The following is a 22,129-nucleotide window of genomic DNA, read 5'->3' on the forward strand; positions in this document are numbered from 1 at the left end:
AAATTACAACACTATCCCAAGAATATGGTGTGAGTTTTAAAAATATATATTTATATCCAGTAGTTTGCTTGCGTTCACTTTCATTACTATATTTGAGTAGCCTAACAATCTTGGAAGGTAGAGAGAATTACTATTATCATTTATAGATAACAGAGAGGCTAACTTTCTGAAATCATACAGTTAAGTAAAGCTATTAAACATAGAGTTTAAGAGCATACACTTGGAATCATAAATACTTGGTTCAAATCCTGTCTCCACTATATCCTAGCTAGGGAATAATTCCATTTCTAGGAATTTCTCCTACACTAAAATATTGCACTGTGAAATGATTTATATACATTCATTACAACCTATTTCAAAATAAGATTAAAATGTACATTGATAACTTCTAAATTTCCATTTACATTACTGATTTAAAATATTTTCTGTCAATACCATGGATATTACAAGCTGTAAAAAATCAGCAAATTACTTATGTACTAATATGCAATGAGTTCAGAGGTTAAATTTTAGAATGATGAAAGGCATAGAAAAATCCATTTATATGTTCCAAATTTCCATAGATATGGTACTGGTTAAAAATACATATGTTGTGTCCTTACCTTAAAAGATATGCTCTTTACTTCTTTAGAATTTTGAACTTTGTGAATGTACTGCTTATTCAAAATTTAACTTAAAATAAATATTAAATTTGCCAATAAATAAATTTTATAATACAGAGATCATCTATTGACATTTAAAACAATTAAATGAGATACTTCAGGTTAACCAATTGGTAGAATGGCTGATAGTAAATAATAATTGACAGCCATTATTGTTATTTTTTGTTATTTTTGGTTTAATATCAAAGTATGAACATAAAAATATAACTGGATTTCATAAGGAGACTGAAAATGGACTCAATGGTATATTGAAGACAAACTTCCATGTGGCTTTGATGGGTTTAGTATGGAAAAATCATTGACTTTCGGAGCTATATATATCAGGTTTGTAGTCTAGGGTGGATAATTACTGGATGTTTGACTTGGAGGAAGTTATTTACCTCCATCTGCCTCAGTTTCTTTTATTATAAAATGTGGGCAATAATAATACCTTACCTGAAGGGGATAAAATAATTAGATATATTACATAAAGTGCCTAGTATCATCCCATGTGGCATAAAAGGTACTCAGTACATGGCAATCACATTCAATTTCTAAAAATACTATAAGTATTTCCAAGATGTAAGAAGGGCATAATTATTAATATAAGTGCAATGATCTTATGTTTAAAAATAATGGAAATAAATATATTCACATTTTATTCAGTGGGAAGTATTCTATATTCTTTCCTATGTGAAAGCAAATAAAGCTAAACCAGAGTCAAAGCTGTAAAGTATCACTAACTACACCCCGTTTTGGGGAATCCTGGAATAGCACTCAATGCTGTTCACAAGAAATCAAATAGATAAGAGATATTCGTCAGTCACTTAGGAATGAGAACTGTTTCAGAATATAGGTTACAACCTCCCAAGAAGTTTTTTTTCCTTAATATCACAGTAATTAGCACTCCTTAGAAAAAATACATTTATATGTATATAATACTGACTATTTGTTTTAAACTGTCTTCTTTTGAAAGTTTACTAGAGACAATTTTGCATTGGTCAAAAACAAACAATATAAATTTAATTCCTATTACTTATTCTCCCCCTAAAAAAGACAAAACCACTCAGATAAAATGATGATGAGGTTTCTCCAGATAAGTCTTGAGTAAAGGCCTTTAATGAGAGGGACAGGAGGAGTGGGTTATGACCAAGGAGCAGAGAGGGAGCATGCTGAAGAGCTGAGTTTGGGTCTCTGACTTGAGCCATTGCAGTTGGCATGGTCTATTCATTCAAGACCCAAACACTACTTTGATTTATTTACAGAAAGAAGTCAAGGAGCAGGGAAAGATATCCAGGTCCAGGAGAAACCTTTCACAACACATCTGTTGCCAATCACATCAATTTTTAGGAGCCTCACTGTACAATGTATATATCCAGCCCTGGAAACTGTAGTAGAAGCACAGTGGCCCTTTTCAAAAGAATCATATACCACAGAAACCTCAGCAACTCCGCTTTACAGCTGCAGCTGCGGATGGCTCCCATTTATAAGGATGGATTCACATCTCAGGGTTTTCTCCAAAGCCAAGGAGTTTCATGAGCTCATGGCAAGCACAGCCCAATACAGAAGTTCAGGTTAGTTGAGTCTCCCTGGGGGAAATCCTCAGCCAGTAAGAGATGGATGTTGGGATGGGATTTCATTGGCAAATACCCCAGGTATCTGTCTTTGAAAGGTAAGTCTAAGGTAGGTTCTACACAGTTCCTTGCATTATTGAACAGCAAGTGTCCACCTCAATAATGCAGACACTACTGGCCTTCCATCCTTCCCTCTTTCACTCTCACTTCTCACTCTGGCTTCCTAGCATCCACTTCCTAAATAGCTACCCACGTTGAAATCCTTGCGTGCGGCTCTGTTTTCAGGGGAATACAAAAGAAGAATGGATTAATTTGGACTAAGAAGTGATGTGGCAGTTTGAGACTTTCATGGACCCCAGAAAAGATCATTTCCTCAGAGCTAATCCATTCCTGTGGGTGTGAACCTATTGTAAGTGGGGCCTTTTGCCTGGATTACTTGAGTAAGTCATGGGTCATAATCCTCTTACTGAACTCCTTTATAAATGGGATGAATAGGGAAAGAGACACACAGAGACACAGGAGCTCAGAGAGGAACACACAGAAGCTGAGAGTGAAAGCCACAGATGGTGCAGCCAGAAGCTGAAAGCAACAGAGCCCAGAAGAAAAAGCAGAGATGGGCAGAGACTGGCAGGTGCTGCCATGTGCCTGATGGCAGCAGTCAGTCTTCTGGGAGAGAGCGTCACCTGAGGATGCCTTGATTTGGACACTTTCATCAGCTTGGAACTCTAAGCTTGCAAGCCAATAAACCCCCACTGTGAAAATAAACCCATTTCTGGCATATTGCTTTTGGCAGCTATTGGCAAACTAAAACAAGGGGGGAAAGCAAATGGTACCATTTCCTTAATTCCTTTACTATTACTCTCAATTACAAAGCCTCATTTTTTTAAGTAGCCAGTGTTTAGCAAACCACATTATTTAATTTGAGCAAACCATATCACAGAGAACTGAAATGTGAAAAGGTGTGATGTTAACAATCATCCAGAGCAAGCAAGTTTGACTCTTCATATCTGGCCAGAGCTTGCCAAGCCTCAGTGTAAAATTTCTGGAAACTTTTACAGAATAACTACAAATAGATAAGTTTATGCACCAAAGATGCACCATAGTATTATTGACAGATAAGCCTCCTTTATTCAGTGAGTAACCCCTACACCTGCTCACAGGACGAACTACTTTCTTGTTCTGAACTAGGAATATAAAGTCAAAGGTCCTTTCTGAATAGGGTCTTCCTGTCCTCACAACCTGCACCACAGACAGTGGAACCAAACATTATATAGAACAAAGAATGGGCTCATTCACTGCTGTCTGCTGCAATACTATATTTCATCTTCAATATCACCTTTAAAATCATCAGAGACAAGCAGGCATATATTCAAGAGAAGGAGCGAGAGGTAAATCAGGTTCCAAATTATATTGATGAAGGAATAGAGGAATTGGGAATATTTATCCTAGAAAAGGTAAGTCTCAAATGGACATAGCAAACTTTTCAAAAGAATTATACCAGTTCTGTATGGCATTAAAGGTAGAACCAGGACCATTAACACAGATTATAAGGTGAAAGAAAACTAGGTACAATAGAAGTAAGATCTGAGAATCAGAGTTCTCCAGCTATAGAATAAGCTTCAAATGGAAATGTAGAGAGTTTTATAATTGATAATGTTCAAGCATGAGCTAAGTGATTAGTAACTGGCAACAAATTATAGAAAAAGGTAGGCACTAGATGGGAAGAGCTGGACTAAACAGATTTTAAGTTCTTTTCCAACTTGTAGAGTCCCTGTTCTGAAAGTATTTACTTGATTCAACCTTTAGTTGATTAAAATGAGTAGACTTCCCAAGTTGTCAATTATATATCATTACCATACCTTTACAACACAGAGAACGCCTTCATTAGTTTCTTTGTCTGTACTGATTTTGAAATGTCCGTTTTCATTGCCCTTTAAAATGGTGTAATTGGCTCTCCAATTGGCAGTGTTAATTAAATCCTTATCTTCTACAGATAATCGTAAGATTTCCACATTGTATTTGTTTTCCTCTACTGATGTTTTATACTGAAAAAGAAAGACCTCATTACAAACTTACTATAAAAAGAACTTTTTCAAGGAAAGTAAAATATTTCTTCCACTCCAAAGGGACTTGTTCTTATAGATTTTACACAGATTAAAACCATGTACCACAAATAGTATTATTTTATTAAGGGTTATTTTTAAATGAAAGGACTTCATGACAAATGAAAACTCTAATGTCACTGGCCCTTAATGATAGCAAGATAATGTAAATATGAATATGTATAACTAAAAGACAGTTATGTCAGCTATTTAAATTTTAATATTATTCAAGCATAACAAATGGCAGTAGACAAAGAGATAGAATTTTATATTCTATACTTACAGCATTTTGTTTGAAAGTGGGCGCATTGTCATTGGAATCTTTTACTGTTATGGTACAAATTGATGTAGTCATCAATCCAAAAAACTGACCATCCATGTCTTGTACTTTCATTGTTAGTATGTACTTGTCTACAACCTGAAAACAAAGCAAATATTCAATTAGTCTTGAATCCTTTTGTTTAGATATATAAATGAAACCTTAATTGTACATTCTGCTATTTTGTATATCCATGTTTTTATTCATAAACTCTAAGAAATTGCTAGGCAGGGATGAAGCCAAACAGGTAGGCAGAGGTTAAATTACAAAGAGCCAAATAAAAAATTTAGAATTACGCTTTGGGAAAATTTAGACTTTGACATAAATTAAGGAAATTTTAAAAGAAAGAGAACTTATAACTTCATTTTGGAAATGTTTTCCCAGTATACCAAGGACTTTTTCCCATGATTTAAAGAGCCAGGTGATGTGGAAAATGTAAAAAGAGGTACCTGTAGAACTTGATCTTATAAGAACTCCACATACACTTACTGAGCTTACTTATTGTAAAATTTCCATGACCTCATTAGAGGAATTCTATTTCTTGCCAATTAAAAATACAAGCCTGAAGACATTTTTTGTTCTTTCTGCTGGCTGCATTGTCTGTTTTCCTTGTAAATGCAGTATAATAAACTATTATTTAATATCCTAAAAAACAGGTAATAGTGAAGCAACAATAGTGAATGTTTTAAATGAAAGTCATGGAGGAACACAAAATAAGAACATTTGAGTTTTAGAAAGAGTATTCTTAAAGGAAGGTTGAACAAATTTGGAGTGAACTGAGCAACCAGTTAAGGTGTTCCTGTGGCAGTCTAAGTCAGGTGGTCTAAATCAAAAGTAGTAACAACACAAAGAAAAGGGGTAACAGGAAAGGTACATGGGAGTAGAACAGAGTAGGACTTGATAAGAGATTATATACGGTAGTTAAGAGAGAGAAAGGATTTGAGAAAGATGCTCAGGAGTCTTCCTTTGACCAATACAGGAAATGCACAGAGACAGATTCTCTGAGAAAGTGAGCCCTAGCAAAGTGCGGAAGGAAGGGTGAAAGCATTGAGTTTTGCTTTGCATATGTTGAATTTGATTGTCTATGCAAAACCATTGAGAGATGTCCAGAGGGCACCTGGCTATATGGCTCCCTACTCAAGGGAGAAATAGTGCCTAAAAAACTGATCTGGAAGTCATCAGTACGCAGATGGTGGTTAAAATTATGAATCAGAATATCCAGGAGAGATTATAGAATGAGAAGAGCTGAGAATATAATTCCAAGGAGCAACAGCATTTTAGGAATGAGGAAAAAAGAAGATTGAGCAAAGGACACTAAAAAGGAAAATTCAGAGAAAAAGGAGAACAAGAAATCTAATAGAAAAAGAGTTTGGATAAGTGCCAGCCACAGAAAGAGGTACTTAAAAAGTAGCTAGAGGATATGACCATTAGGTCTTTAGTGTCTTCGTTAAATTGAATCTCAATGGTGTGATGAGGATGAAATGAAGTCATTAGGTTATTGCCTTTCTCTTTTATCTCCTTATTCTTTAGCCACTTGCTTCTTTGATTCTTCTTCATTTTCTGCTTCCCTATCTCATCTCTCAGTCTTCCTTTTACTTGACCTGCCTTCCACATTGGAAACCTGCATTCCCACCCAGAAATTCTACTCCCATAGTCTCCCAGACTCTCTGCTACCCTGTCTTTTCTTTCCCTCAGTTGCCTGTTTCTTTAGCTCTCTTGTTCATTTCTTCACTTCCTGTGATGTTCCCCTCAACAACTCCTGTAGTTTTTCCCCCATAAAGTCCCACTAGATTTTTTTTCACCAGGGAGAAAGACCTGGGTTTGATTCCAAATCTGTGTCTTATGAGCTGAGCAATCTTAAATTATTTCACTTTTCTGAGCCTCGTTTTTTCAATTCATAATAAATGAGGGGAAAATGTTGTTTTCACTTGAGTGCTACATCATCTCTACTTACTTCACAGATAGATAGGAAAATACATTCTATTTTCCTCTTCAAACTGTCCTATTTATCATTACCATTGTGTTTTGTGACCTGGAAAGCCCCCACCCCCCAAAAAACAAACAATGAGAACTAAAACCTTTGTACTCCTTTTTTCATTCCTTTTCACAGGTTCCCACCATCTCTCACTTCCTCTCTGGTATCAAATCCCATTGCTTTCCTCTTTATAATACCTCTCCAAGTCAAGGAAATCCATTTTCATTATCGGGTCACATTAGGAACCACTAAGGTATTAGCAACAAAATAAAACTATCTTGGTACATATGAGGTTGATTCATCTGTCTTGGTCAGTAATGCATGACTTGGTGTTAAATATATGCTGACAAAATGGCTTGGAGCAACAGCAAGAGATAGGAAGATTCAGTGCAGTAATTTAACCTTGGACAAGGCAATCAATCTTTCTGACAATAAATTTTTCCTCTAGAAAATGGATGTAACACCTATTTAGTCAAATAAAGAAATAATAAAAATCAAATAAAACTATGCATAAGGAGTTTGCGTATAGAATACTATACATATGAAAATATGCCAATACTACCATTCAAATAATGTCACAGATTTTTAATAATCCATCAGCTATATGTCAACTAATTCCTTCCTGATAAAGTACTTATCTATAATAACTGGAGAGGAATCAGGGTATGATCTATATTCAAAGAACAAGCAAAACTAATCATCTCACATGAGAATTGAAGACTTTACTGAGCTGAAACCAATTAACCACACACAAAATATAAAATAATGTCCAATAATAACAATTTTTACAAGAAAGATCATTTTGTTTTCTTTTGCACCCCTCCTAGAGACCAAGTAATCTATTCTATTCTTTAATGGTTCTTCTTAAATAAATAGAAATAATATAAAAATGGGTAAAATACCAGGAATTCTTATTGTCTTATGCCTAAAATAGAAACTATTAATTCAGAGGATAGCAAATGGCAGTAAATTGCTGGAGATTTTTTGACACCCAGTAAAGTAATATTCTATAGAAGGTGAAGGCTACCTCTCTGTTTAAAGAATGAGAGGCTGTGGTGATGGCACCTGTGGTGGGATGCACAGAAAAGAACCCAGGTGATCTTGGTTTCTGTTCCAAAATGCTGTACTTCAGGCGCGTATGCATTGTTCCAGGTTCATCTAAGTCCGTGGCACAAACTACCCCCACTGTAGTACCTACAAATTTTTTAAAAATAGCATTTAATTTCCAGAATGGTAAAATGTATTTAGAAATGTCACTGTATCTATGTTTTACAATTTTAAGAACGATGGGGGAAATCAAATTTAAAATGTATTTACTCCCCAAAGCATTACATATTTAGATAGTACTAATAAAGATGACTTCAAATACATAATAGAAAACAGTTTGATGTCCGGGATCAAGTTATACCTTATTTTGTTGACAGTGAAAAATACTTGATAGCAAACTTCTAAAAACAATAAATAAATGGCAATTAAGAATAATTTCAATGCATTTTCCAAGATTTTGCAATAACAGCCTACCTAGAAGAACAGACCATATCTCCTTTAACAAAATTCAGATTTTTTAAAACTGGACTTTTCTTTTAATAACTAAATCACGGTTGATTTCAGGTATAGATGGTCCAATGAAATTCAGTAGCCTCACACTCTTTTCTACTATCTTTTTTGCTACCCCCTAATTTGCCTCATTCCTTTCACCAGCTTTGCATTCACACTACACTGTCTTCAATCCTACTGAATTCTCCGGAAAAGATTTCATACTATTTACCATTCAGGGTGAATTTAAGTCAACTATTTCATCAGTTAGAGCTATCCATATTTGGCATCTGTGTGGAATGTAAGAATAATGCCCTGGTAAAGGATTTCAGGTATCAAACAGTATGTATATAAGGTGGCATTCTTATAGTGTAAGGATAGTGTTGCAATTCCCCTGGAAATACAGTGCATAGATCCACTGCACTTATAGCCCTTGGGCCACCAAGGGTTAACACAAACACCTACATACACACACATGCTAACACATACATATTCATTAAAATACTGTATTTGAAGGAAATAAGAGTAAAACTCTTAGTGCAAGGAAATACTAGTTTCAAATACTTTTGTCATTATAATGTATCCTTAGAGTTAAAAAAAAAATCACTATAGAGAAGGTTCGGTTGCATATTTATAACTAATGACAAGATTTCATCAGCAGATCAATTTAAAGTAAACTTTTCACTGTAAGAAAATAAATGATATTTACTTATCTCTTCATAGGAAACAAGTTTATAATCGTTTTAAGGCATAAGAGTTTCCTTTTGACCAAGAAGCTGTAAGCATTATTTTAATTCTCTGGATTTAGAACTGCTTTACTTGTCGCAGAATACAATCTTCCTAAAATCTTGGCTTGAAAATTCCTTCCCACGAGTGCTCTACCTCAGTGTTAATTGAGCACTCTCTGCCAAACCCTACGCACGCAAGTTAAGGCAAACTCAAAGAACCCCTCTTAGTTCAGAGCATCGCAGGCACGACAGGCATGAAAGCATTTGCCTTGATGCCTCCCTGTTACAAGCGGAGAGAAAAGAATCCTCAACCAAGCGTCTGAAACTAACCATCCCTTTCTGTAAAGAGAAAATATAACAGAATACATAATTGTGAGTCTGGGGAAAATATCATAACTCCTGTAATGTAATTAACTCATTTTACAAGTAAGGGAACTACCAGAAGAGACTTGCATGCGTTCCCACAGTAGATTGATAGATCTTAAATCAAAACTAGCATTCTTATACCCAAAACCAGTGATTTTTATTTTTTTTAATTGTACAGTGTGAGCCATAAAGAAGTTACCATCTATCAAATCAAATTTTCAAAGTTAAATATAAAAGGGTATAGCAGATATAATAATATAGTGAAGACTTAAGTAATTATTAGAAACTTTAATAGGCAAGTTAGCAAAGCCAACTTTTATGATTGAGTCACAGTTCTTTCAACTTTATTGTGAGTGGTAATTTTTATATTGCAAGTCTCAGAAGGCATCATGAGTGCCATATATAAGGACCAATTAAACTGAAACACTTTGGCATTCCATGTGGGCGAGCAAGTGTTTGAGATGAAAGATGCATAAATTAAGTTTTTCTAAAGTTATTCCCAGTATTTACTGTGAATGTCCTTATACAAATCAATCAGTCAAATGAAACCTAATACTGATTTTAGTTTTTATTCCTCATTCAACCCTGCATGTCCTCTCTTGAAGATGAGAATAATAACAAACCGCATACTGAGAAAATGAAATAAAATACATAAGGCAAATGTGGTACAAAGCTTGAGTAACTGTTAGCTACCTTTATATTTAATTGGTATCATATTGACAATACCAAATCTCCTGTAATATCTGGTAAATTATATATTGAATAGACTAAATGGGATTAAATATATTTTCTGGAGAATAGATACGCCTCCAATGTTATCTCAGAATGATCTCATCATGAGAATAAAAGATTCAGTGTCTCAAAAAATGTAAACAAACTTGTAACATAATAAATTTTATTCTTAAAAGTAGACTTACCTATTTTACTACCTTCTGAAACTTCAAAATAATAATTTTTTTCTGTGAAAACAGGGTGGTTGTCATTTTCATCTTCCACTTTGATTGGCAGTCGTAGAGGCATATCTGCTGAATACCCATCTGCTGTTGATGCGTAGGCAACCAACTACAAAACAGGAAAAAGCAAGTGAAATAAGCCATTCATGTAAGATTCAGGCAAAAGAAAATATGATGCTTTGTCTACTACCTACTTCATATATATTTTCAATAATGAGCCACTTCAAAGATTTTTATTCAGTGCTTTTTTATCATAGTATCAAATGGAGAAACAGTTTATATTAATGAGAGCAAAGGAGCATACAGTGATTTGTAGAGATAGCTACACTTCAAATAAAACTTAGGTCAGAGTACAATGGAGTCAGCAGTGACCCCGTCCACCAGACTGAGAAATTAAGTGTGAGCATAGAGATTCAGATTATAGTCATTTTTCTTCTAATATTCAGAAAATTCTATTTGGGAAAGCAATTGAACTCCTTGCAATGGGAAAAGTCCAGTAAATCATCTAAACCAAGCAATGATTCCCAATCTTGATACTACCAGGCCCTTTTATTACTTTAGCTCATAGATCACATTTTTGTAAGAGTTTTTTTCCTAATACATTTAACAATTTCCCCATGGTTAACTAACCAAAGGCAAAATAATGTCGAATAGAATGTATTTTTTCAGTGTCTGATTATGATACTGAGTTGAAATTTTTCTAACCATAAGCAAAGAAATGTCATATGGCTGACATCTGTCAATGTTTACTTACCTAGCATCTCTTTCCTATTCTTCTAGCAAAAGAATTGCTCTTTCCTATAGGGAACCATTCCCCAACTACAACAGGGATGGCCACATGACTCCATAGCATTTACCATATCATACTGAAAATTATCTGAGTTATTCCCCAACTTGCTTATCCATATCTGGGATATGGCTTATTATTCCTTGTTTGGGTCTGGTTTCCCACGATTATTTCCCTGTCTAGTTCTCAAGCATGGTCAGAGAATCATGCACGTGGAGGGAAGAGAAAAAAGGTTGTTAGAGCAGAAGAGGAAAGAAGGCCCTTCAAATCGCCAGTAGACACAGCCTGGAGAAAGGAAAAGTATCAATTATCAAAGAGAGTATCTCATTAGCAAAACCATTCTTCCTGGAAATTTCTTGGAATTTCCATCCAAATATAATTAAACCTCTTTGCTTCATTTAAGCCTTATTTGGCAGAGGTTGAGGGAAAAACAGCAGACTTAGTATCCCACAATAGTGTATTCTCTACTTTCCTTTGACTTTAAGATATACTCTATAATCTACAAGGAGATAGAATTGATGGAAAATCAGAAGAAGCATGGTTCAATAATTTAAAGTTTTATATAAATAAAACTCCTACATCAAAAGTATCATATTGCTCACGATCTACACGCTGGGTACAATACAGATTTCCAGTGTTTTTCTCTATGTAAAACAAATTTAAAGGTTCTTGGTCAACTCCACGTCCACTGATTGAGTAGAAGACAGTATAATTCTGTGCTGCATCAGATTGAACCTAAGAGAAAAAAATACACATGTAACAAAATTAAAATTAAGTTAAATTCAGTGAAAAATGCCATTTTTTAAAAAAAGAAATATAGATGGCATATTTCCTTTTTTATTTTAAAGAGATGATTTCAATAAATAATAACCACATCTGTCATCTCACTAATACACAAATGAAAACTGGGGAAAGAAGGTAACTGGAATTTGGCAAAAGATTTTTTAAAACTGCTAAAATTTAAAGAAATTTAAATTCAAAATTTAAAGAAAACAAAGTTCAATGCATATAGTAATTGAGGAAAGTCCAATTAAAAACAATAAGGCATAATTTCCCAACTACTGATTTGGAAAAGATGGAAAAGAACAGGAACACCCATTGTTGGCAAAAAGGGACTCTGATGAGAAGAATGCCAATTGGAATGGCCTTACAGAGGAGAACTGAGAGAAATAAAAAGAATGAGCTATGATAATAAACAAAGGAAGGCTCTTTCTGGCAGTGGAAATAGGAAATGCAAAAGAACCAAGGGGGCAGGGGTGAGTCTGAAGTGTTCAAAAAGCAACAAGGAGTCCCTGTGGTTGGAATAGAATGAGCAAGGAGGAAGGAAGAGGAGATGAAGAAGTAATGAGATGATGGGACCACATCAGACAGATGATTGATTCCAAGGACATCGGCTTTTCTTTAGTCAGATGGGGAACCACTGGAGAGTTTACATAGGAGTAGCACATTTGGTTTATATTTTAAAAGATAATACTTGCTGCTTTATTAAAACTAGACTTGGATGGGTAGGGAAGGGATAAAGCAAGGAGAGCATATAGAAAGTTACTGCAATAATCGGGGGACAGGAGCAGGGGGAGATGGTTCTTTAGACTAGCTCAGTAGGAAAGACTAGCATAGTAAGTAAAGGGTGGTGAGAAGTGCTTAGATTCTGGATAAAAACTGAAAGTACAGCCAACAGGATTTACTGATGGATTTGGATGTGTGGTATCTGTAAAGAGAGAATAAAGGATGACAATACATCAGAGGGTGCTAGTATCTCCTAATACCTAATCTCCCCATTTTTTTAGTATTATAATATTCAGCAGAACCAAAGGTTGTCTAGAAGAAAGACATTTTTCAGTTGCTCTTGTAATTTGGCATGGTCACATGAAAACTTTAGGTCAATGGGATGTGAGCAAAAATAATATATGAAAGATCCAGAGTTAGCTCTAGAAGGGGAAAGAGTGTGTTCTCCCTTTTGGGCACAGTGAAGAGCAATCTCGAACCAGGTAGGGATGGACGACCTAAAAACCCAGGGAAGCTTGGGGCATTTGGTATTTTCTGAAATTGAAATCTCTATACTGGACCAGACTTACAAGTGTGAGGGATAACCCATGCCTTACTTATGTAACTATTATTTGGGATCTCAGTAAACTGCAGCTTTATAACCACTTATCTAAATTCATCTTTAAAAATTATTTATATTTACATTTTATATAAATGTTATCACACAATATGGTCTCTTTCACCTAGCATAATGGTTTTTATGTCTGGTATTATCATTTTATAGTAATACACATTTGTTCAGTTTCAAAGAAAAACGGTCTTATATACACAATATTACCCATACTAATACTTCACATGGAGTTTTACTATGCTATACAGTCCCCTGTGACAGTTTTTAGCTTTCCTTTCAGTAATATACATTACCTTAAACTTTCCCTTTAAACCACTGTCATACCCATATACTAGCACTGCTAGTTAAAATGTTAGCTTTCACCTTTTCTATTCATTTCCAAAGGCTAACACACCTCCTTTTCACTAATTCTGCACAAGTTAACCCTCAGCTTTCCATTCTCTAACCTAATTCTGTTTTCTGGTGACCTATATTCATGTTATTAATTCCATGATTTGCACAATATATTTAGTACATTAACAGTACAATCATACAGTATTTCTATTTTTATGTCTGGCTTGCTTCACTCAGCATAATGTCCTCCATGTTCATCCATTTGTCATAGGCTTTACAACATCATTTCTTCTTTCAGCTACATACTATTCCATCATGTGTATGCACTACAGTTTGTTTATCCATTCATCAGTTGATGGACACCTGGGTTGTTTCCATCTTTTGGCAATTGTAAATAATGCTGCTATGAACATTGTTGTGCAGATGTCTGTTCATGTCACTGCTCTCAGTTCTTCTGGGTATATACTCAGTAGTGATATTACAGGATCACATTACAACTCTTTATTCAACTCCTTTAGGAACTGCCAACAGTACTCCACAGTGGCTATACCATTCTGCATTCCCACCAACAGTGAATAAGCATTCCTATCTCTCCACATCCTCTCCAACATTTGTAGTTCTCTGTCTTTTTAATAGTGGCCATTCTAATAGGTATGAAATGATATCTCATTGTAGCTTTGATGTGCATTTGCCTAATTGCTAGTGATGTTGAACATTGTTTCATATATTTTATTGCAATTTGTATTTCTTCTTTGGACAAATGTTTATTCAAGTATTTTGCCCATTTTTAAAATAATTTTTATTTTTTTATTTTTAAAGGAACTTTAGATTACATGAATGTTATATCAAAAATACAGGGGATTGGTGGCGGACTTGGCCCAGTGGTTAGAGAGTCCGTCTACCACATGGGAGGTCTGAGGTTCAAACCCCGGGCCTCCCTGACCCGTGTGCAGCTGGCCCATGCGCAGTCCTGATGCGTGCAAGGAGTGCCGTGCCATGTAGGGGTGTCCCCCGCGTAGGGGAGCCCCACGCACAAGGAGTGCACCCCATAAAGAGAGCTGCCAAGCGCAAAAGAAAATGCAGCCTGCCCGGGAATGGTGCCGCCCACACGGAGGGCTGACACAACAAAATGATGCAACAAAAAGAAACACAGATTCCTGTGCCACTGACAACAACAGAAGCAGACAAAGAAGATGCAGCAAATAGACACAGAGAACACACAACCGGGGTGTGGCGGGGACGGGGAGAAAAATAAATAAATAAATAAATCTTAAAAAAAAAAATACAGGGGATTCCCATATACCCCACCCCCTTCCCTTCCTACACTTTCTCCCATTAACAACTTCTTTCATTAATGTGGTATATTTGTTACAATTGATGAGCGCATATTAATGCATCACTCTTAACCATAGTCTACAGTTTACATTGTTTTACACTTTGACTTGCCCGATTTTATACATTTTGACAAAATGTATAATGGCTGGTATCCATCATTGTAATGTCATGCAGAACAATTCCAGTGTCTCAAAAATGCCCCATGTTACACCTATTCTTTCCTCTCCTTCCCCTTGAAACCTGTAGTGACCACTGCCTTTATATCAGTATTACAAGTTCTTCCATTATTAGAATAATAATATCTACTTTAGCCCATAGTTGCATTCCACCCTTATGTTTGATCATTCCTCTATCCTGAAGGATTTTGAGATAGTGATGCCTAAATCTGCTTTCAACTGAGAGGGGTTTTGCGCATTTTAAAAATCAGGTCTGTCTTTTTATTGTTGAGTTGTAGCATTTCTTTATATATCAGATATGTGATTTCCAAATATTTTCCCACATTGTCTTGGATGTCTTTTCACCCCTTTGACAAATTCTTTTAGAGATGTAAAAGTGTTTAAATTTTGAGGGGTCCATTTATCTATTTATTCTTTTGTTGCTCGTGCTTTGGGCATATGGTCCAAGAAACTACCACCTACCTTACATTTTTTTCTAGTAGCTTCATGGTCCTGGCTTTTATATTTAGGTCTTTGTTCCATTTTGAGTTGATTCTTGTATAGGGAGTGAGATAGGGATCTTGTTTCATTCTTTTGGTTAAGGATATCCAGTTCTCCCAGCACCATTTGTTGAAGAGACTCTTTTGTCCTGTCAACATGAATGTGGTAGGGTTATCAAAAACCATTTGGCCATAGAGGTGAGGTTTTTTTTCCTGGACTCTCAATTCTATTCCACTAACCTATCTTTATGCCAATACCATGCTGTTTAGACCACTGTAGCTTTGTAATATATTTCAAAGTCAGGAAGTGAAATTCCTTCCGCATCGCTCTTCTTTTTTAGAATGCTTTTGGCTATTCAGGTGCACTTTCTCTTCCAAATATAAATTTGACAATTGCTGTTTCTATTTCTGTAAAGTAGGCTGTTGGAATTTTGATTGCACTGCATTGAATCGATAAATCAGCTTGGGCAAGATTGACATCTTCATGATATTTAGTCTTCTAATCCATGAACATGGAATGTCTTTCCATTTGTTTAGGTCTTCATGATTTCTTTTAGCATTGTTTTGTATTTTTCTGAATATAAATCCTGTTATTTCTTTGGTTAAATTGATTCCTGGGTATTTGAGTCTTTTTGTTGCAATTGTAAATGGATTTTTCCTGATTTCCTTCTTGGATTGTTCAATACTAGTGTACAGAAACATCACTGACTTTTGTGTGATCTCATGTTCTGCCACTTTGCTGAACTCATTTATTAGCTCAGGCAGCTTTGTCACAGACATTTCAGAATTTTCCAAATAAAGGATCATGTCATTCATGAATAGTGAGAATTTTACTTCCTCTTTTCCTATAACTTTTCCCCATTGATTACAATGTTGGCTGTCATTTTTTCATATATGCCCTTTATTGTATTGAGGAATTTTCCTTCTATTCCTATCCTTTCAAGTGTTTATATCAAGAAAGGATAATGGATCTTGTTAAATGCCTTTTCTGCACTGATAGAAATGATTGTGTGGTTTTTTCTTTCAATTTGTCAATTTTTTCCCATTATTTGTACTCTCCCTTCTCTCTCTTCAATTTTAGCTGTTCTATCTTCTGTACCACTTACTCTTTCTTCTATCATTTTGAATCTGTTGTTGTATGCCTTTAATGTGTTTTTGATCTTACCTATGGTGTCTTTCATTCCAGTGAGTTCTGATGCTTTTTTATTGAGGTTTTCAAATTCTTCTTTGTGCTCACTCAGTGTCTTATTAATGTTCTTTATCTCTTTAGCCATACTCTCATTCAAGCCACTAATGTGATTTTGGAAATTTGTATGAATCATGTTGATTATTTGTCTCAAATCCTGTGTCTCATCTGGAATATTGATATACTCTTTTGCATGGACCACTGCTTCTATTTTCTTGGTATGGCTTATAATTTTTTGATGATGTCTAGGCATATGATTATGATGGTGGGTTTATTGAGATGCTCATTTTCTCTCTCTTTCATAGGGATTTAATGGCGGGAGGTTGTGTGTTACTGCTGTTCTTTGATTCTTGGTTCAACCTGTACTGGGTCTTTAGGATTATCTCTGTTGGTTCCTCAAATCTGGTTCCTGGACCCAATAATGGGTTGCACACTTGCTTCGAAAGGCCTTGGGAAGAAGGTTGTAAAGCAGGAAAATGCCTTTCATTTACCTTTTTTTTTTTTTAAGATTTATTTTATTTATTTCCCCCTTCCCCCCCCCTCCCCCCTCCCCCCTCCCCCTCCCCCCTCCCCCCTCCCCCCTCCCCCTCCCCCTCCCCCCTCCCCCTCCCCCCTCCCCCCTCCCCCCTCCCCCTCCCCCTCCCCCCTCCCCCTGCCTTGTGGCTTGGTCCTTTCTTTGCTGTCTCTTCTCTGTGTCCATTCACTGCACATTTTTTTTTCTCTGTATCTGCTTATCTCCCTTTGTTGCATCATATTGCTGCACCAGCCCTCCACATCGCACAGGCCATCAACTCTCTGTGGCACATGGGCCGTCAGCTCTCCGTGGCACACAGGCCAGCTATGCCTTCACAAGGAAGCCCTGGGACAAGAACTCAGGGCCCCCCATACGGTAGACTGGAACCCAACTGATTGAGCCACGGCTGCTTCCCCCTCTCATTTACTTTTAATTCCTCACATGCATTTCTTTGGTCCACCAGATGGCGCTGTTTGGCAGCTCTCTCAGTTCAAAGTCTGATGGGAATGAGTTGGAGTTCTGCCTTTGTGATTCTCTTCCTTTGCCTCTCTCTCTTCTGGGCAGTGCCCAGCCTTCCCCCAGTGTCCTAAACCCTCAAACATTAATTTTTAGGCCATTTCTGCCCGTCCTTTCGCTATTTTATTGGGAGAGAAGGGAGTCCTCTATCTTTCTAGTCCACCATCTTCCTGAAGTCTATGCTCTTTTATTTTTTTGAGGTTGAAATAAAGTTTTAAAACAAAAAATTTTAACTTTGGGAGGAATGGATGGATATGCTAGACTGAGGTTCACACTTACTTCACCCTCCTTTTTTGATTCCCTTTCATAGTGTAGATGCTGGAAATATTTTTCACTAAGGAAACATTGAGATTTAAATTAATTTAAATTTAATTTAATTTAAAAATTAAATTAAAGCCAAAACAAACAAATACTTTCATATACCAGAATCTCTTGAAGCTTGGAGCTCCGGAATTAGATATGGCCTGTCAGAGATGTATGCATGATATTTGGAAGGCAGAAGTGAGATAATATCTCATTTCTTCTGCTTCTGCTATTTTTGCTGGCATCACATCTTAAACGTATTTTTGTTGGTGTCTGCTCTTTTTCTCCAGCAATCATTTGCAAAGTTTCCAGTAGTTAGTCATTAACTTCATAGATATCAATAGTTAGGATATGAGTCAAACTCTTTGCCAACATTAAATGGAGCAGGTAAGATGTTATTCTGGAACTGCATTAGTAGGAGCGGCTCCCTGACCAGGGCAGTGGCACTTTGGTTCTAGAACTAGTGGCTTCCCCACTATGGAAAAAGCAGCATGTCCCTTGGTTGCTTTTCTGTGCTGTAGCCTTGGGGACTCACTCCTAAAAGCTCAACCTAGCATTTCTTTCTTCAGCCCTCCCAACAATCCAGCAAATGTCTAAGAAACTGTAATAAATCGTTTTCTGTTTAAGTTACCTAGAAGAATTATACTCTCTACAATTAAAACCTGACCAAACAGACTCCAAGGCAGAACAACTGGAAGGATGGAGCTATAATAAATGAGATGAGAAGGCTGATTTTAGGAGAAAAATCAAGAGTTCAATTTACAAGTGTTGAGTCTTCCAAGTAGAAATACCAAGTAGGCAGCTTGGGCTGGAAATATGAAGTTTGAAGTTGCCGTGTATAAATAGTACTTAAAGCCATGAGTTTGAATGAGATAACCAAGAGACAAGATATTAAAAAAAAAAAACCCAAGAGGTGAGGTCCAAGGACTGAGCCATGGAGCACTAGAAAGTTTAGAGGTTGCAAGATGAGGAAGAATCAGCATAGTATACAGAGAAGGAGTGACCAGGACTTGGGCGCAAACTAGGTGAGCAGTGTCCTAAGAACCAAAAGGAAAAAAAAGGATTTCAAGGAGGAGGGAGAGATCAGCCATATCAAGTTTGCATATATCAAGGAGATGAGAAGAGACAAATGGACACCAACTTAGCAATGTGAAGGTTAAAATAAGCTATGGTCAGTATAACTGGTAATCAGAAACTATTTTTTAATGAAAAGCAAAATATCAGCATGCCTAGCCAGTGTCTAAAATACAACATTCATAAAGAAGATAGAAACAAGAGTTTAGCACTTGAGAGAGTTTTTTTTTAACGTGAAAGATTCTGAATGGATGGCTAAAAACTTACATGAGTAGCACAAAGGGCATGCCATCAGAACTAAACACAAATCACAGTAATAGAAATGTAAGGGGAAAAGGGAGAAGCAATACCATAGCTTCCTTCTTAGTTATTTTCACTTCACATCTTCCATTTAGAGCTTTATAAAAAGTGAATCAAAAAAATTTTTTTAATTAAAAAGTGAACCCAATCATGCCACTGCCCTGCTTAAAAAGGCCCCATTGTTTCTAAGCTAGTTAAGCTTTCTAGTGGAACACACATAGTCCTTTATGGTTTGGTCCCTACCTGCCTTGTCTGTCTCTTCTCCCTGCTCCACCTCATCAAACCCAGGGATACTAAGCTACGCAGAGCTCTGCTGAGAAGCCATGCTCACTCCTGTCTCTGCACCTCCCTCTCCTTCCACCAATTATTTACCAGCACAAAACCTTCTCATCCTTAGGACTCAGCTCAGACGTCTCATTCTGTAAGTCCTTTTTAGTTGCTTACCCAACCTCATCTCAGGACTCGGTGCTCATCCAATATCTTTCCAAATCATCTCAGCCACATCTCCATCATAGCACTCATCACTCAGTATTGTCCTTATTTGCCTAATTCTGCCTTTGCCTCTAGACTGATAAACTACATGAACCCAAGGAAAGTGACTAAATGTATTTCTATCCTAAGTATCTAGTGCAGTGCCTTCCACTGAAGAGAGCAGATGCTCAATAACTGTCTGCCAAATAAATGAATAAACCAAGAAAGATCATTTTAATGGCTGCAGAGCCTTTCTCATATTATTTGATTTTTAGTTATTTTCTTATTATTCACTTTTATAACACTTCATGAATATCTCCAATCAGATCTGCTTATTTGTACATGTCTTAAGAGTTGTTAAACCTGAAAAAAATTTAAAACACTCAGAATTAAAATACTCCAAACAGAATGGATGCAAACGTACTTGTTGAAGAAACAAAGGAAAAGGCCCTAAGGAATTCTCCTGCATTGAGCAAGGAATAGGTGCCCACCTCCTCTTGGCACGCTGGAGAACTTTATCTTTAGTATGTTTTTTCCTCAGTACCTGAATTTAGAGAAGGGGGAAAAAAACACATAAACAAGAATCACAGTCTACTTTGTTATAAAAAGTGGAAAGCCCATAAGATAAAGGAATCTTTATGCTAAAATTAAATACCAGGTAAGAAGGTCATTTTACATTAGAAGAGTTAGAAAGAATGTATTTGGGTTTCTTTTTTTTCTCTCTCTTTATTTTTTTTTTAATGTTACATTCAAAAAATATAAGGGCCCCACATACCCCCCACCCCCCTCACCCCACTCTTTCTATATCAACAACCTCTTTCACAATCATGGTACATTTATTGCATTTCTAAAGTTTCAAAAATCAGAGAATTTCCTTTTGAAAATTCCTTCAGGTTAGGGAAATCATCATTTACACTTAGCTCTTGTAGCTCCTCCCTTGTAGAGACAGAAAATACATCTTCTCTATAATAATCTATAGAAAGCACTTATCTGGTCTTTCTGTTAAAACCTCACACTAGCAAGAGAACCGGGGGAAGAAAATGCACATTCTTTGCAATTTTTAATAAAAGCATATTTAAAGGAAAAGAAAAAGATGACTGAAAATATCAGTGTAGTTTGAATACCTTCTTCTGATGTTCCAGGACCACGATGATGTCTTCCTGGGTCTGGTTCTTTGTATCAGAAAGCAATATTGTGAACGATTTTTTCTTATCAGACAATTCAACAGCCCTGGCTACATATACAGACCCATCATCTAGAACTCTGAAATCAGGGTCACTGGACAGGATAGAGTCTGCAGACCAGAGGCACTCTTTCAAATTAACTGGAAGTAAAAATGTCAAAGTTGTAAAGTAGAAACACGGGCCAAAAAAAACCCTGGTAAAATAATTTATACAATCTTCTTCAAAACCATGAAGCAAAATAAAATAAGTCAATCAATTTGCATTTGCCAAAGATTTTAGTCAATCTTTTTACATCTTTTCAAAAACAATTTTTCAGATAAAATAATAATTCTTGGTTAATACTTCTAATAAATAAGATGTTTTAAACCTTTACATACTCCTAATAAACTTAAGAGCATTATTTTCCTACTACAGTGGTGTGTACATTTGCAATCATGACAAAATGGAACTACAAAGCCACACATGCCTGAATAAACAAGAGAAAACTTTTCCTTAAACAAGATAGTCTGAGTCTTTTAAGGTATACCTGTCATTTAGCCAGGATCTTTCAATCTACACATGAACCGAAAGAGGGGTGGAGTATAAGAGCTAGGCAAAACAGTCAAGTAAGAAAAATCTACCCTTGAATTCTTCCCAGTGGCACTTTTCTGTACACTTTTCCCCCACGGCTCATAGGTCTTTCTGTGATCCCAGTTTTCCAAGTCCCTCTACTAAAATTCTACGTCTACATTCCTCCCTGACAACTGTGCCCTCTATTAAAAGGTAGTAATAGATAGATATCAAAATGCACCTGTCTTCCATCCCATTCTTCAACTGTCTGCCTTAACAGAAACCAAATTGATAAATAAAACCCACTTAGGTAACAATCTCCCAAATAAATCATATCTACCCACGTGTAGCATTTGGGCTTTAATCCAAACTGTTGCAGGTGAAAGCCTTTAGCCACAAAGTGGATGATGGCACATTTCTTTCATCTTCATGTTTTTAGCAGATTGATAGCTTCTGGTCTATATCCTTGGTGGAACACCTTTAGACCCTCTCTAGACCCTCTCTTTTCTTCCTCCCCACAGGAAGAATATTTGCATTTGTTTAATAAAATTAAATGAACCACTTTAACCACAAATGGTAAAATTAAATGAACCATTTTAACCACAAATGGCA

At 36.2% G+C, this 22,129-nt stretch overlaps 1 protein-coding gene across 2 annotated transcripts in view; it reads right to left on the reverse strand.

Annotated features, from left to right (window-relative positions):
• The window catches only part of DSC3 (desmocollin 3), a 51,148-nt gene that overhangs the window by 20,037 nt on the left and 8,982 nt on the right, over positions 1 to 22,129 (reverse strand). For both annotated transcript variants that reach the window (XM_004455759.4, XM_023588015.3), the window contains exons 3-9: positions 20,909 to 21,108; positions 20,209 to 20,328; positions 11,561 to 11,716; positions 10,159 to 10,303; positions 7,639 to 7,805; positions 4,601 to 4,735; positions 4,075 to 4,260 (exon numbers count right to left, since the gene is read on the reverse strand). In XM_004455759.4, coding sequence (XP_004455816.2) covers positions 4,075 to 4,260; positions 4,601 to 4,735; positions 7,639 to 7,805; positions 10,159 to 10,303; positions 11,561 to 11,716; positions 20,209 to 20,328; positions 20,909 to 21,108 — 1,109 coding nt within the window. The remainder of the gene's footprint in view (positions 1 to 4,074; positions 4,261 to 4,600; positions 4,736 to 7,638; positions 7,806 to 10,158; positions 10,304 to 11,560; positions 11,717 to 20,208; positions 20,329 to 20,908; positions 21,109 to 22,129) is intronic.

The sequence above is a fragment of the Dasypus novemcinctus genome, chromosome 16 (genome assembly GCF_030445035.2).
Source record: "Dasypus novemcinctus isolate mDasNov1 chromosome 16, mDasNov1.1.hap2, whole genome shotgun sequence".
Classification (NCBI taxonomy): Eukaryota; Metazoa; Chordata; class Mammalia; order Cingulata; family Dasypodidae; genus Dasypus; species Dasypus novemcinctus.